Source organism: Melospiza melodia, chromosome 6 (assembly GCF_035770615.1).
Source record: "Melospiza melodia melodia isolate bMelMel2 chromosome 6, bMelMel2.pri, whole genome shotgun sequence".
In the NCBI taxonomy this organism is placed as follows: Eukaryota; Metazoa; Chordata; class Aves; order Passeriformes; family Passerellidae; genus Melospiza; species Melospiza melodia.
In genome coordinates this window covers 11,234,381-11,251,163 of record NC_086199.1, presented here as the reverse complement: position 1 = coordinate 11,251,163, position 16,783 = coordinate 11,234,381, and the positions used below count along the sequence as shown (strand labels likewise).

Sequence of the window (16,783 nt, the reverse complement as noted above, 5' to 3'; positions counted from 1 at the left end):
TTTGGGATGCATCACTGTTCATAATCAGAGTTACTTTATAAGGAGATACAAGCTGATACCACAGCCATAGGTGAAGAGAAAATTTATTGAAGAAATCCATAGGGAATTTTTGCTTCAGCAATAAAACTTTGAGAAGATGATACACAGAGTGTAGTGTTGATTACAAGCTGAGGCAGCTTGTGATACAGCTGTTGAAGGCTGAAGGACATAAATGCAATTCAGAGATGTATCAAATGAAGTTTACAATAGAAATAAAGAAGGTCTTTAGTGCCATTGTACTAGGCTTTGAGAAGATGGCTTTAATATTGCAAGAAATTCTGGTTACTTGTGTTGAAGGTGATTTTTAACTCCTGCTACTAAAAGAGGATGGTGTCTAATGTAAAACTGGAGAAAGAGGTGTGTGATTTTAATTTTCTGAGCAAAATAATAAGTCACTAAATGCAGTTTTTGTCACACTATAAGAAGAGAGGAAAGAAGGGAGAGAATAAATAAAAACCTTCCCTGGATGTATGAAACATTACCAGATCTTCCACAAATCCCAATCATGCAAAATCTACTATTAATTTGGAATTATCCTACTTTTTGACTAGCCCTGCTGTAAGCAATTACTAATAGTTGAGCTGCAGGATGAAAATGCTGTGACCCTAAGGGAAGTCCAGAATAGGTTTTAACAAGAGGCAGAATGTTTCCCCCAGAAGCTTCTTAGGGCTGAGCCAGATGAGCAGAGTGAATGAAGGCAATTTATTTTTAGTGATACAAATCCAACTCTGTGTGGTAGCCAGTGAGGCCACCTTACTGCCTTTCAGATGAGGAGAGGAAAGGACTGTGAGAGGCTGAGGAGCTGGAGGCAGTAATGCTCAGTGAAAAAATGGATGTACAGCTCACTTGGCAGATAGCATGGAAAGAGCAGGAGATTTTTAATGCTAACTAAATGGATGCTAGAGTATCTCAGTAGTTTTGTGGGGAAGCTTTAGGAGGGGATTTTGTATTTTGTGTGTTTTTTGGAGGTGATTTTCTATATTATGAGTCTCCATTTATACAACAGGCATGAAGGTCAGAATTATTTCCTCCTGTCCTAAACCAGGAGCAGAGTAAAGGATGAGATTTTAACTGGTGACCAGCCAGCTTTTTTTTTTATTTTATTAAAAAATCATATGGTGTAGTGACAGTATGAGCAGTAAGCCTGTTTTCTCAGGTTTTCCTTATCTGTTTACTTACTTTTAAATAAAATTTTACTATGCTGAGGTATTTGGCAGGTTTTGTAGGAATTGGAAAAGATTCTTGTGCTTAAAACAGATGTTTTCTCATGATCCTGTGTTTGAGAGAAATGTTTGAAGAAAGATCTTTCTTCAAAATGGAAACTAAAAGAAGCAAGCAGCTGTGCTTTGGCTTTGCCCTCTTAGTGTTTAGTGTTGATCCTGGAACTTCAGGTTAGCCAGTTACCTGGCCCCTCTTGCACTGGAACAGAGCAGGTTTCCACCAGGGGAACAAGCTTGAATGCAGAAAACAGTCCTTCTCATTCAAATGTTCTCCTGGAGCAAACTCTCCTTTTGGACATGAATGCAAACTCTTCTTTCAGAGGGGAGAAGGTAGAGTCAGATAGAGACTGCTGTTCTAATGTAGCTCCCTATAAACTGAGTGTACTCCTTTCCTGCCCTCTGTGTGCATTCTCTTTATCTGGTAGCTTTTTGCATACATCTTTGCAAGGAAGTTTCATTACTACCCTGCCATTTTAAACAGCAGCAAAAATGCTTTGAGGTTTGTGATACAAGGTGGTTCTCCAGTGTGAGAGTGGCTGCTTCACTCTTTGGAGTGCTTAAGGATGTTAATGTATCTTGATCAATATGCAATGCTAAACAGTTAAATGGAATTTCAAGTGGAGGCTCAGGCTGCTTGGTTACCATGGCAAACACAGTAGGAAATCCAGGCCAAAGTTTGGAAACAAAGATACGCAAAAGAAAACTTGTAAACCGAAATAATCACTTTGGAGAGCAAATATACTTGTTTATGATTTATTAGAGTCTGGTTCCCAAGGAATACAGTTTTAAAATCCTATTTTATTAAGCAGATCTTAATTGCCAGTCCAGAGTTTTGCACAAAGGAAGCAATATTCACAAGCAGGGAAGAGTGAGATTCTTTGTTGGCTTGCCCTCTAACTGTAAGGGCATTGAGTGAATAGAGTAGCCTCTTGGAGACAGAGGAATTGAATTACTGAAGTACTGTAATCAAGGTTGACATATTTTCAGTGTGCAGTGCCTTGTTTCTCAGATGATTCAGTCTTGTCTCTCTAAAATTTGTTTGTGTTAATGATTTTATGTATGTTAGATCACATGTGTATGCTGTGTACATATGTATGATCTCTGTGTATTTCATTTTTGTCTGTGTTCCTGATTGCATATATATCCTTTAATTACTTGTGTATGTTAAAGATCTTGCCATATTTTATTCACTTTCCCACAGTTGTTTGTCTTAAGGCTTGCTACCTATAACCAAGGTCTTTATGTGAGTATTTTAATGGGGTGATTTTCAGTTTGATAGGTTCCCTGTGTAATCAGCTTACTGTGAACACAGTATTTGGTATTGTAGTCCTGTCAGGATGTTGTGGCAAATCTGATCCTTTTGCATGTGACTTGCTGTACAGTTTTCCATAGGTGTGGTCACATGCAAATCATGCAGTTATTTCTCTCTTTCTGAATGTAAACTAGTATGTATATTTCCATGTATCCTTTCCAAAGTCTCATCCCCCAAAGGGAAAGCCAATCTGTGGCTTGAGGGAGACACTACTTTTAAAGATTTCCTGAAGATCCAGGTTAGAGCTGGCGTTGGGCACTGTGATCAGGAGCACCTACCCTAACATGTGACTCTACCTCATCACTTTATGCATTGCATAACATGGATTGGAGATTATGGTAGGCAGTTGGAGGCTCAGGGAAAGCAGTTTAGGTTATTACTGAGAAACTATGATGAATTTGCCTCTGTCTTTGTAACACTTGGTCTCTGGGGAAGGAAGGCTCACTGTTGTTCTAACTGGGAAGTAGTGTTACTGGAATGTGAAATGTTGGAGGTGATGGAACAAACAGTTTATGAAATGGTGTTCAGGAGTTCTGGTTGTGAACAGTAACTGTTATATTGAGTTACAGGTTAGTCTGCTTTTTCCTGACCTCTTTAAAAAGGACTTACCGAGCACTTTTTAATTAAAACAAAAGTGGAACGTGAAAACATCTGGAAGATTATACTAGGGCTTAACTCAAAGGAAAGTAAGAATTTAGAAGGCACAGGAAGAGAAGAATTGTGCCACTGATTAGTCACAGTAAATAAAATGCTTCATCCCACTAAGTTTAACATAAGGTAATTTATAGTTATGTGGTATGTCTAACTTCAGGAAAAGAAGTGAAAGGGGAAGAGCAGCAGAAGTTGAAGATGGACTGGTTTGACTGAGTCACTTGCAAGAGGCAGCTGTAAGAAACTTGGGAGATGCAGTTTGGATATTTGAGTGAGCAGCAATATGTGTCCCCACTAATCTCTTGGTGGCATACAGTGGAGGAAAATACTTGAGTCAGTTTGGAGCTAGTACACAAGAAGAGTGGACTGATATTGGTGATTGCCTTAACTGATTAGTATTTGAGTTCTAACAAATATTTATTTATTTAAGAAATGGAATGAAGAAGAATATTGAAATAAATCATACAGCATTGTATAAATCAGTAGGTCCATCTTTTCTTATAGGTCTATAAAAATGTGTTATTACAGAGATATTCAGAGAAGTGCTGAAAATTGTGGCATCTGAAAACTTTTATGTGAATACTGAAGACAGGACTAGCTTACTCTAGTAATCAATATAAGTGCTGTGTATATGAGGAATATTAGACATCATTGTCTCTTCTTGGCAACAAGGTGGTGTTCAGTGAAATCAGAGTGGAACAACATTCAGAAATTACACTTTTTTCCACATATTAACTCATCAGGGTACCTTGCTTCAGTAATATAAGTGAATAATGAACAGGAAGTTAGAGTTAAAATCTGGCAATTTTTTCAATTCCATACAGTTGTTAATGCAAAAAAAAAATCCTGTAAGTGTTATTGACCTTCCATATTTACATTATAAATTACTTCATGAAAGAAATCTAGGATAGACAATAATCCATTAATACATCTGACTTCATGAGTTAACTTCTGGAACATATATCTGCTCATATATATCTGCTCAACATATATCTGTTGAAGAAATGGTACTGGAGTAAAAAGTCCTGGCAAAAAAGTCCAGTTTGGAGTCCATAATTATCAAGTATGTTTGTGCTATGACTTACACTGGTGTCTTAATTGTTAAGCCAGTGAGGGGGAAACCAGTGTAAAAATGTGACCTGTCACCCATGGTTTATAAATACCCCCAGAGATCATTATTTTGAACTTAAAACTGCACAGTGAGATCTCTTTCTTACATATGTTCTTAAAAAGAGCTGAGTAGGGGGAGAAGAGGAGGAAGGTGTCTGCATCACATGCACAACATCCGTGATTCTGAATCAGGGCTCTGCTGGAGAGGTTTTTATCCAGCAGGCTGAGTTACAGTAGAGCCAAAGTTCTGCAGACCAGGCACTGGGAAGAGACAATAATGCTGATATCAGAGCTTCTTCTCCCTTCTTCCTAACAAAAAAAAAAAAAAAGCAAGTAATTGCTTAAACCAAAATAGAACATCTAATTCAGTTCATGTCTGTTGGGAATGTGTGATACAGTGACTTTACTCAGAGTTGTTTAATTAGCCTGTTTACAGATTTAGTGTGACCAAATGCAGAGCACTGGAGTCATAGTCTCAATTTTTATCTGAGTTGATCATGTCATTGACTGGCACCTATGATGAAGGGAACTTTGCAAAAAGAACTGTGGAATCCCTTTTGTTAGCTCTTCTTCAGCATGGGTCCCTGAGGGATTGTTTAGAGGCTCGAGAGAAGTTAAAGCTCATATATTCTTTTTGTGTCATAGTAAAGCAGAGTTGTGCAAAGTGTGTAATTCAAGTGCTTTTGGTGAGCAAAGGGAGCAGGCTTTCTTCTGCAAGTGTAATAAAAATTGACTTTGTTAAATGTCGGTTTCTCGGCTGTTTAGGTGGCCTGGAAAGGCCCGGGGTGGCCTTGGACAGTCCGGCGCTTCAAAGGACGAGGAGAGACTTCTGATCTTTTCTCAGTCTTGGTGTTTATTAATTGTTTATCTAAAAGATTTTCTTTCAGCCCAACAGAGGTCTGCACAGCAGCCAGCCATGAGCACACTGCGAGCCCCCGGGGCGGTCACCTATCTTTATACTTGAAGTTACGTATACAATATTTATAATTTTTCTTTAATACTTTCTACTCTTATTAACCAGTGCACTTCTAGTAATAACCAATCCTAAAGTGCTAACATCACCACAGAAGATGGAGGCTAAGAAGAAGAAGAACAGGACACACCCCAGTTCTTCCATCTTACTTCTTTAGACCCCCTTGTACAGAAATCTTAAACTCTGTGTTTTACACTCTAATTAACTTATCCTTTCACTATTCACTTAGTGAAATCTTCTTATCTTCATACAGGTGTCCTCTCTTGTGTAGGATCAAAGTCCAGCCACCAGACACTTCTGGCAACATTCCAGGACTCCCGAGCCCCCCAAGGGTGATCTCGGCCACTCTGCACCTCCATCCTGAGGTGCTGAGATCCCACAGTTAAATATGGAGAAACAAACACCTTTTGAAAAGTTCCAGTGTCCTGTCACTTGCCTGAAGCTTTAGTGGTTTGAGTGTAGTGCAGCTGAAGGTGCTGGAGTTGCTTGCAGTGCTTCTGGTCAGCTCTGTGGAGTGGGCAGGCTGTTGGGTCTCTCTTGGAGATGCCAAGCTCTCAGACCTTGTCAGGACTGGGCAGGATGTGCTCTGGAGAGCTGTCATGGGCAGTTCCTTAGAACAGTTTGGGTCTGAGCTGCACTGGCACAAGCTGTGTGTTCTGGTCTTCCACTCTGAAGCAGCAGTGGCAGCATGGGTGAAAACTGAACCAAGTGAGTAACACCTGAAGGTGCTTTAAGTTTCTGAAGGAACAGTTTCAGGGACTTCAGACCTCTCTTGGGTTATGACAGGTGGAGGCAGCAACAGCATTCTGTGCTCAGAAGACAGAAGGATTTTTGTGCGGAGGGGTTCAAAACCTTGTTCCAACTTCCCTTAGCCTCCCTGGCCTGCAGTAATTCAAATGTGTTGGTGTTCTTGTACTGTTTTAGTGCCCTTTGCTCAGTCTTATAAATGAAGAGTAAGTTGATGCTGTATATACCTGTGAAGTGAATGGGGTCTTGCAAACAATTTTTTTTGAGTCTGCTGTTGTGAGGTTTTGGACACTTCTTGGAAATAAAAATATCTACTTTTTCTAGGGTTATTGTTAGTCTGGTGCTTTCACCTTAGACAACTTTCAGAAGAATGTGCTGATCTATACTGTAACCACAGAAATGTTTTGGTTTATGGCCCTACTAAAATGGAGTTAACATTGTTATGATAAGCTGTAAATCAAACAGTCCTTTATGTGTGTTCTTTATGGTGTTCACATCTACTTTCTTGATCTTGTCAATTATATAACCATGGGTTCAGTTAATATGACACAGATTTATTTCAAACCAGTGCATGCTCTTTGCTCTGTTTGAGTGCTTAGAGTAATTCTTCTGGAAACAGAATATGATTATTTTATTGGATCCTTCAGAAAACTGCACTGATCTCTGCCTAAATATGGATTTATGTCCAGTTATCTGGTCTAGAGCTTTTCTCTAAATGTAGGTGGTCACAGTTGTCTGCTGTATGAATAAATGCTTAAATCTTGTTAAGTAATGTTTTTCTCCTTTCAAAAGTCATGTATGTCTTGTATTGCCCCAAGTGGGAATTAAATCTAGAAGGGAGAAGAATATCAAGTAGTTTCCCAAATTTGCAAGCAGCTTTGTACAAAATTGATCTTTAAGACTTTGTTATGGATGAATTGTGTGGAACACTTGAAAAAAAAATTAGGTTAAATAAAATTACTTGGTGTCCCTGTTTTACTAGCAGAGCTGTTCTTACAGAGTATCCTAGAAACTGTCACATGCCTTAAGTGTTCCTGTTCAGCATTTAATCAAGTGCTTTGTAACTTATAAAAAACCTTCTGCAAAGATACAGGAACCCATTTATGAGGAACGGTATTGTGAGTGGCAAGCTATTGATGCTTCAGTTCATGGAGTTGGAAGATCAGCCAAATTTGAAATGGAAAACTAAAAATAATATTTTTATTGAAGCTTAGAAATGTGACTTTAATATAAAGCAGGTACATTGAATGCAATATAGAGACCTAAAATTTCCTTAGCATTAATGGCTTTGCAAGGCTCAGGAGACATTTAAAACTACTGTGTGTACACACACAACACCTATTATGCAACCCTTGAAACTAAGCACATCACTCAGGTGTGGAAAAAGCAGCTCACATTTATTTAAGAAACCTATTGTGGCTATAAATAGGGCAACTTTACAAATGGTGATTATCTACTGGCTTTTTATTGAATCCTAATGAGAATTTTTACCCTTTTATTTTCCCTTCTCTTTGGTTTCTAAGTGAAAGCTGAGAAGCTTTTAAACTATTTTAAGTTTTTGGAGGGGGCTTTTGCAGTGAACATGTGTTGACCTGTACAGTGCCTGAAAGGTTTGTGTACCTGAAGAGATGCTGCATCTGAAGGGATGATGTGAGTTCTTGCCAGACTTGAAACTTTGTGTCGAGAAAGCCAAATCAGCAGTCTGTCAGCTTAGGTGCAGTTATATTTGTAGCAGCCAGTTTGCTACTGACAGGCTGTGGCACTGTCAGCTGCACTGAGGAGTGTTTTGTTAGGGCTTTGTACTTGCAGGAAGTGTTGCCTGGACTTTCTGTTGTGTATTTTATATAAACGAAGCAGAACTTTTGCCCTACATCAGTGGTCTTTATAGGGAAAGACAACCAACTTGTTCCTGGAGTTTTTTTGCTTCCTGAATTTCCTTTATGATGCAAACCAGACCTGTTAAGTAAGCTGGGAGTGGCCCTGTTGCTGCCGCTTTGGTTGATCCTAAGCTTAGGATTCCAGGGCTATTCAGGTGGGAAGGAAGCTCTGAGAGTCTCCAGTCTAACCTGCCCCAAGCAGGGTCAGCTGTGAGATCAGATCAGCTTGAAACAACGGTGATGTAACTAAAAATTATTCTGTTGCTAATATTAAGTGATCTCTATTTGGGATATATAACCAATAAAATCTGGAAGTTCACTCCTGTGTTAATAAAGTGGAGTGTGAAGTATTGACGCTGGTATTTCTGTCACAAACTTGTGTACAGAAACAAAGATGGAGTTGGCCAGAAAATTCTACAGAAGTGCCTGGGGTAGCTCTGCTTGCTTGTGTTCCTCAGTGGTCCCTGTCCTTTGGCATGTCTGCAGGAAGGAGGAGACCAGCACAGACATGGAGGAAGAATGAACAAGTTTAGTTTTCCTGTCCTTGCTAATGCAGCGAGCAAGTCAGGGAGGGTTCTGTCCTGTTCACAGGAGGTTGTGTAAAGCAGAGAGCTCCAGCAAGTGTTGCCTTTTCTCTTTTTTCAGCCAAGTTTTAAAGAGCATCTGTGAAGTTCTAAGAAACTCACTTAGTAATAATTCTAAGAATTGATTTCTTCTGTTACCTGTACAGCATTATAACACAACAAGCATATTAAGCTCAGCTTTCTCTTTCCCTAGATCAGGGACCATTAAATCCCTGGACAGCAAGGTGTGGAAGAGATTGCAAGTTACAGGTAGTCAGGTACAAATTCCAAGCTCCAGAAATTCTGAGGAAATTGTTTTCAAAAGTACATTGTCTTGGTTCTTGTGTGTCTTCTCTTTTATTGTGCACTAGAGCTGTACATACATAGGCAATCTGTAATCTGCTGTTCAAGATCAATTAATTCTCTGGACAAGAGAGATTTTCTTAAGAGGATTTTTTGGCAGTAAAATTTTTATTAAATGCTTCACTATTCTGTGTCAGTCTCACAGCTATGACCCATTGAAAGCCAGTCTCCTGGCAAATGTAATATTAAATACTATTAAGTGTCTAATGGAAGCCTTTTCATGAATACAACTGAAATTACCTGGAATAAATTAATAAAGTAATTAATTTAATATCTTGGCAATGTTTTCAGCTTGGAAAGAATTGCAGCATGTATGACACATTTCATTCAAGTAAAATTTGCAGAAAGCTGCAAATGTAAGTTAGGAAAAGAAAAGATACAGGAAGAAATAACATCTGTCAAGGAGTGTGATTAAACAATGACTTAAAATAATGTGATTCACTGATTAGGCAATCTTATTATGAAAGCTCTAAGTCTTGGATCAATAAAAGAAATCTTGGATAGATATTAATCTTTGGCTTTGACCTTAGAGTTTCACACAGCTACAGAACCAAGGTTATTGATGCCCATCCTAATCAGGCATTTCAGACATTAGAATCTGAATGCTTAAAATTTGCTTCAAACCAAGGCAACTGTTTTTTGTTGGGTTTTTGCTGCCATTTTTTTCTGAATGTTTATGTAGTTAAAGCTATGATTAATATGTTCCATTTGACTGCCCTTCTACTGGAAGTCATGAGTCCAGGGTGAATGGGCTACTGTTAAACTCTTTGAATTTTTTTTCTTTCTTCCCTCCCTCCCTCCCTCCCTCCCCAAGAGAGTGGGAATAGTTTTGTTAAAACAGTGTGCTGTGAGAGTTTAATAAATAAGAAAAGGGAGTCCCTCAAACAGTTACATGGTTCATGGTTTTCATTTCTAGAGTATGAACTCATCATGCAAACCTAAATGTTCAATTTTTCTTCTGTGAGCAAGTGTGAGGTTCTCTTAAAGTAGAGCTTTAATCTCCTCAGAGACAGGACTTGGGAGCTGTTGATGCCCAAGGTGCAGCAGTTTTGCTCTCTGGCTTTGCACAGGTGTGTGTGGTTCCTGTTGTTGCCCAACCTGTTCCTCCTTGTCTCTTTGCCCAGGGGTGCAGCACCTCTGTCTGGAGGAGCAGACTTAGAGCACAGGTATCAGCTGGCCAAGGTGCCAGTCCCAGAGCCTTGGTGAGCTGGGATTTACTTCAGGGAAGGATGCTCTTGATATTCCTGGCCTTGCATCAGCTGCCCCATTGGGCTTTCAGCTGTGATTATTGCAAGTGGTGCTCTCATCCTGAATCATCCACGACTGAGGGAGTTTCTCAGAGTGGACAGGCTGGAATAGTGCTGAGTGTTTTTCAGAAGGAAATTTTAAAAGCATTGGGACAGGAAGTGTGCAAACAGCTTGCTGCCAGCTGCCATGGTGAGGGTGTCTGCCTCTGTGTTTTTAATCTCCATGCCTGGCAACACTTAATCCCAAGGTTTTTCTGGGTTTTTTCAAAGTACATCACCACTCCTAAGTGGGGGGCAGTTCATATCACCTTGTTCAGTAGAGAGTGTCAGCTCCTAGGATTTGACACTTTTTTATGGACAAGATCTCATGTAAAAGCTCTTCTCGGAGAATCACATCTTTCACAAAATAGCAAATGGGTTTAGTGGTGAGCTAATGAAAAGCTGACTCCCATGCATGATTGAATTTTATGAGTAAGCACTTCTCTTGTTCTTAGCAAAATCCAATAGCAACCTTCATGCAGAAATAAAGAAAATGTCTCCTAGCTGCTGTGCCCATTGATTCTTCTCTCTTTCAGTTAAGAGAGATGTAGACCAAAGCAGTGTTTTAGTGCTTGTAGATTTGACTTATCTCCATGAGACAACTGTGCTGTAACTGGAAGCAGTAGCTGCATGTAAATAAAAGGCAAGGCATCCCTGTCAGCAGAAGCCTGGTTAATTCTGGGTTGAATTAGTTTATTTATACTTCATTTAAGTTCAGACAGATTCTCACTGCCATCTGGTTCCCAGAGAACAGCTAGAATAAGCACAGTGAAGTCTGTGCTGAGATTTAATTTATCAGAATTTCATGTGTTGCTAGGTCTGTTACCACACAATTTCATGCAGCGGGGAACTTGTCACACCAAAATTGTTGGACAACAAAAACAAAAGCTAGTGATGTAAAACCTCACCCAGACAAAAGAGCAAGGTGTAGTTTGAACATAGCCACCTATTTATTGATCCTTTGCTGCTTAAAGGGACAGTGAGGATTCAGAGGAAGGTGGTAATGCCTGTATCCTCTGCTGGCTGGGACAGTCTGTGGTTCTCTGCTCATTCAGTAGGATTCAGGCCAAGTAATTTTTACTTTAGAATGGATCTTTGTTCTTAGCATTGAGTCCTGCTGCAACTTCTGTCCAGAGGAAAGAACTTTGAGTCTCATAGGTTTGCTTTAATTCTGCTTTATTTGAGGTATGGCTATGTGTCTGTGTAGCTTGCTCTTCCAGATAGAAATGCTGCCCCAATTCTGAGAGCTCTCTCTTGACAGCACTTGCTTACAGTGATACAGGACAAGGGAATGTTGCACAGTCTAAGACATAACTGCAAGGCCTTTAGGATTTGATTTTTCAACTTCACATCACAGATTTACATCAACCTGTGAGCTGGTGAAGGCTCTGTGGCAGGCATGCACATTATCCTGCCATCTCCCTGTAGAACTAGTATTCTATTTAATTTCTCCTTGAAGAGGTATTGGTAATATTCTCTTTTAGCTTAAAATGGATCTCTGGAGTCTGGGGAATAACCTTTTAGTCTGCTGACTTTAAAAATTGTAATACATCATCTCATTTTGGAGTTTTTAACTAGGAGACCGTACACCTGATTAAACTGGTTTATAATATATGCTGCAAAACATAAGTGCAGCTTTAATACTGTTGTGTATAAGTGCTTGTCATGCATATCCTGTAGTTAAATTTGCCTTGGAAATGGCTCACCTGTGTAGCTGGTTAGGATTTTTCCCTACTGACAGGTCTAGTTTCTGTCTGTGTAGCTCTGTGAATACCAAAGATGTGCTGCTCTTCAGTCCTTGTCCTCCAAGGTTTAATGCTCTGGAGCAATTCTATTTTATGTGAAGCTTGTTTACTTTCTCTTTTATTGCTGGCCTGATTTCCTCTGACTAAATAACTGCAAAAGTATATATCAAAATTAGAATCTGAGCCCCAAATCACAGCTACATCTGAGGCCTGTAATATTGTCTGAGTATCTGCAGCTTTCTAATTACAGACTCTGAACCTCGTAAATAGGGAGGTTAAAAAACAAGGTTGAACCTGGTGTATGATCTTGCATATTAAATGTGTGGGGTTTAATCTCTGCATGATGAAAGATTGAGTTGTCTGTTCAGAAGTGATATGGGGATAAACATGGGTGACACAAGTGAGGGAGCATTTTAAATTGCTTTTCTGTTCCTTTTGATTCTTCTGACACTTAGTGCTAGATCTTAATTTGTTTATATTGAAATTCCTCAGTTTTGTTAGCACTTATTTTGTCTGAGCTATATTTGAGTTTTGTTTTCAGAAGCAAATTACTTTGTAGCTCAGTGGTGTAAAATGTATTTTATAATCACAGGATCAGTATCTTGAATCACTGTTCTTAGAAAATGCTCTCTTTGGAGCTGGTTGATAATTTTTGTGGTTATGGAGAACAATATCATTTGTTTGCGTGTTGTTAAAGGATAGACTTACAGTTCAAGAGTTGTGTGATTGAGAATATGGTATTTTGAATGCAAAATTGGTTGTACTCAATACTGGGAAAGTGCTGCTAGAAAAGTAGAAGATACCTTGTCTCTGTGATGGCTCTTGGGGCAGGAGAAGCCTTCTGGTGTCTTGGGGACCCACAGGAGCCTTCGTGCTACCGAGTGGTTGGCACTAGGCAAGGGCAGGAGAAACATTTTGAGAAGATCTTGGATGTCTCATAAATGCAGAGCTGCTTTTTAAAGTAGGGTTTTGTGACTGCATAAATTGTAGTGTGGTATGAACATTGTTTTCAGCCAGCTGTGGTTATGTGCACATACTGTGATAAACTGAATTCTGTTTGCTCTCTTTGCAGGCTGCGGACTTGAGTAAACCAATAGACAAAAGGATATACAAAGGAACACAGCCTACATGCCACGACTTCAATCACTTAACAGCCACAGCAGAAAGTGTGTCTCTTCTAGTGGGCTTCTCTGCAGGCCAGGTCCAACTTATAGACCCTATTAAAAAAGAAACTAGCAAATTATTTAATGAGGAAGTAAGTAGAAATCTTAATATTGTTGCATGCAATGTATTTGTGATATTGTAGTTTCTAGATTTTCAAAGTTCTGTAGATGTGGCTCCATTTGCCTGTGTAGCTTATTGTTCAGTCACTGCCTTTGTTTTACAGCTGTTCCATTGGCTTGGAGTACTTACATAAAATGTTATTCATTGTGAAAAGATAAAGGCATCTTGTGGGGTTTAGAATTAAAAATTAGCATTTTCTAGTTTGGGTAGTACTGTAACTAGCATTGAGGACAGTTTACAGATGGAAATAAGGTCTACAAATGTAAATGTTACTCTGTGTGCTCTGAATTCAGTTGTTTCTGAGGCTTCTGATTGCCAATGAAGAAGAAAATTTTAAGCCACTATTTAACTCATATTTTATAGTCAAAATATTAAATAAGTTAAAAGTACACATTTTTATGGTTGGGGCATTACAGCAGAAGCTGCCCATATTCCTAAAGGCCTGCTTGGATAAGAGTAGGCTGTAAAGCTGAGAGCACAGAAATGCTGAGGGTTATGATGTCTTGGCCATGTGATGTTCAGAAGGAAACTCTCCATCTGCTTCTTCTGTTGCTGCAATAAGGAAAGATAGGAGGAGTACTGTGGGGAGCACTAATGCCAAGTTACAGAACCACTGCCTCTGGGTATGTGGTAGCATTGACATTCTTACAGGAATAAGTGTCCAGATGCTAATAAGGAAAGAAACCTGGTAACTGGGAGGACTTGTGACAGCATTTTCTGCAGAGGATAAGCTCTGAGAATTTGGGTGGTTTGGGGGAGGTGACTTTCTTTTGGGGATTGTTCTTCTGCTCCTTTTTTGTTTTAATTCAGTTCTGTAGAGAGGTTTGCAGGTCTCTTGGTTGGTTTTGTTTCTTTGTTCTTCTTTTCTTTTTTGAAATTTCACATCTGGATTCAAACTTTACACATGAAGTTTAGCCTTGCTCAGCTTTCAAAGTATACCTTTCCTGCCTCAGATGTGTTGCCTTCCTCCTTCCTTGTGCAAAGAAGATTGAAGTATTGTTCTCACTGGGGATGTTTTATAATTAGATCTAATTCCTCCTCAGCTTTCTAAAAGTAGCAACATGCAGATCAGAAGAGGGGCGTTTTTCTTCCTACCTGGCCTTGTCCCAGCTGCTCTGCCTCTGCTTGTGTTGAGTGGGAAACAGTGCTGGAGAATCTCTTAATCAATCTTTTGTCTGTTGGTAAAAACCTCTGTATAAGTAGTTGAATTGTAATTTTAGCATTGTCCTACCACCCCCACCCACCCCTCCAAAAGTGTCTTATTTATTCTTGTACAATAATATTGTAAGTATTAAGAAGGGTAGCAGACATACTCTAAACAGCTGGTTGCACATCACAGAGTAGTTCCCACTCCTGTAGCTGAGCTGAATTCCTTTGAAAAAAACTTCTGCTGGAATATTTATATCAAGGCCCAGTGCACCTTTCCAGGCCTTGATGGTGTCTGGTGACTCCAGTGCAGAGCTGTGCTGCAGCCTGAATAGCTCCTGTGGTATTCCCCACATGCTGGAAGCACTGCAGCCACTTCCAGCAGCCAGTATTGCTTTTTGTCTGTGCTTTTGTCAGACAAAATTTCTGTGGGATGGAAATGTGGCCTTTGACAGTTTGGTGGAAATTTAAATGAGGTGATCTCTCTTGTACCAAGCTAATGTAAGGATTTGCTCAGTGCTACCAAAACTGCACACAGTAGGCTACAATAAATGACAAATTCTTGTTTCCCACACTGACCTTATCTGCAGTTACAACCAAATCTAAAACTGAAATATATTTTTATTCTGTTGATTACAGTATTGAAGTTTGCCCTAGATGTGTTTGTAAGTTCTGACTTGTATTTAAAGCCCCTTTCAGAGAAACATGGGCACTGATGTTTGAACCAGTTCATTTGATTCAAGATGAAGGTGCCTATTGGATTTGGAATATATTTTGAGTTTAGACAGTCTTTAGGAATAACTGTAGGCATAAGGTGGTCTGAATTAGTGTGAACATTGTTCTACAGATCCAGCACTCTTGCTGGAGGTAACAGAATTCACCACCTCTCCTGTGAGTAATTGGTGCTTCAGGGAGCCCAGAGCTCTGCTTTGCCTATCAGCTGTGGTAGAGCAATCAGAATAGCAATCAGAATGTATATGATACATGAAATAAATCAACCTGTTATGATAGGTTATGTTGAACATAAAATGCAATAGCCCTAGCATAGTCTTAACTTGTTACTATTTTTAAAAAAATCTGTTGATATAGAGGATGATAGGGACTTGAAAAGCTGAGGTGAGTGATAGATACTGTGCAGCTTGTGGGTGCCTACATAAATCCATCTGTAGCCACAGTGGTATTTCTTCCAGCTGTGTCAGAATTAAAGCAGTGATGTTTTCTTACTGCCCAAACCAGTCAAATACACCTCACAGATTCAGTTTTCCAGGCAGTGATTGGTTATTATCAAATTAGCCCGTGCTTTTTCATCTTATTTTTTAATCCTTTTTTAATTTAAACCAAAGCCTTGAGCTGCATTTTTTTTCTAATAAACTCATCCTGTATCTTTGTTGCCAAAGCTGTGTAAGGCCTTAATGCATATTTCTTTGACTGTCTCAGATTTTTCAGTCATTTGTGGCCTGTGTCTGTAATTTTGTCCCTTCAAGTTCTTCAAAATATGACCAAGATAATCTTGGCAAGTGTTTCTGCCTGGTGAGTGAAGCTTCTTCACTTCCTGTTCTTCCATCAGACTGAACATAAGCTCTTTATCTCACATTCCCCACTGATGTGCTGATACTGCACTCAGACCATTCTTGTAATGCATCTGCTGCTCCTACTGACTGCAGCTCTGGCTTTGTTGTGCTGCAGAACTTTGTGAACCCAACTGAAAGCTTTTAAAACTCCCGAAAGTCAGAACTTCAGAGTTTGTATCTTGAGAAGGGGATGCATTCTGGTCACTTGTACATGTCAGATTAGAGTCCCTCTGTATCTTGTCTTCCTGAGCTGATCTGTTCTCATTGAAAATTATAATCTTCTGTTTTTCACAGCCTCCTTGAAGTAAAGATCATGTTTGCAGAGTTTCTCTGCAGTATTTAGGATCATGTAGGCCAACATGGTGGTAGACATAAAGTGCCATTATTGATATAAAAGTTGAGCAGATGCTCTTACAAATAAAGCTTGTATGTCAGATTGAGCTGCTTTAGCAGAGAGCAAGAAATTTTGCTTTTGTTGCCATACTGGCAATGAGAAGATTGGTGCCTACAGGAAACCAGCTGGGCTGGTGTTCCCTGCCCACGTTCTCCTACTGTGTGCCAGGTAACTTTCTCCCTAATGTTTCTGATGCCATCATTATTGAGGCATGCATGATATGTATCAGTGAATATATGACAAACTAGTTAAAATATCACAACAGAATCACAGACTATATCACAACAGAATCATAGACTCTATTATTTTAAAGCTACTCCATTTGAAGGAACAGTGCCATATTTAGTTACATCTCTCAAATGTCCCATGGCTGTTTTAAACAATGAGAAATTACAGGAGAGAGACTTTCTGGTTTTGTACTGAGGTTGAGAGCAGCAGAAGTGTGATCTAAAATGGCCAGGTGCTGCTTTCCAGTGACAGTTCCACAACAGATAACAGTTGA

General features: G+C 39.4%; 1 protein-coding gene across 12 annotated transcripts in view; it reads left to right on the top strand.

Moving 5' to 3' along the window:
• The window catches only part of WDR20 (WD repeat domain 20), a 46,398-nt gene that overhangs the window by 15,148 nt on the left and 14,467 nt on the right, over window positions 1-16,783 (top strand). For all 12 annotated transcript variants that reach the window (XR_010028261.1, XR_010028260.1, XR_010028263.1 and 9 more), the window contains exon 2: window positions 12,959-13,141. Coding sequence is in view for 6 of the 12 variants with exons in the window: in XM_063159938.1 (XP_063016008.1) it covers window positions 12,959-13,141 (183 nt within the window). In the remaining 6 variants the exon portion in view is untranslated. The remainder of the gene's footprint in view (window positions 1-12,958; window positions 13,142-16,783) is intronic.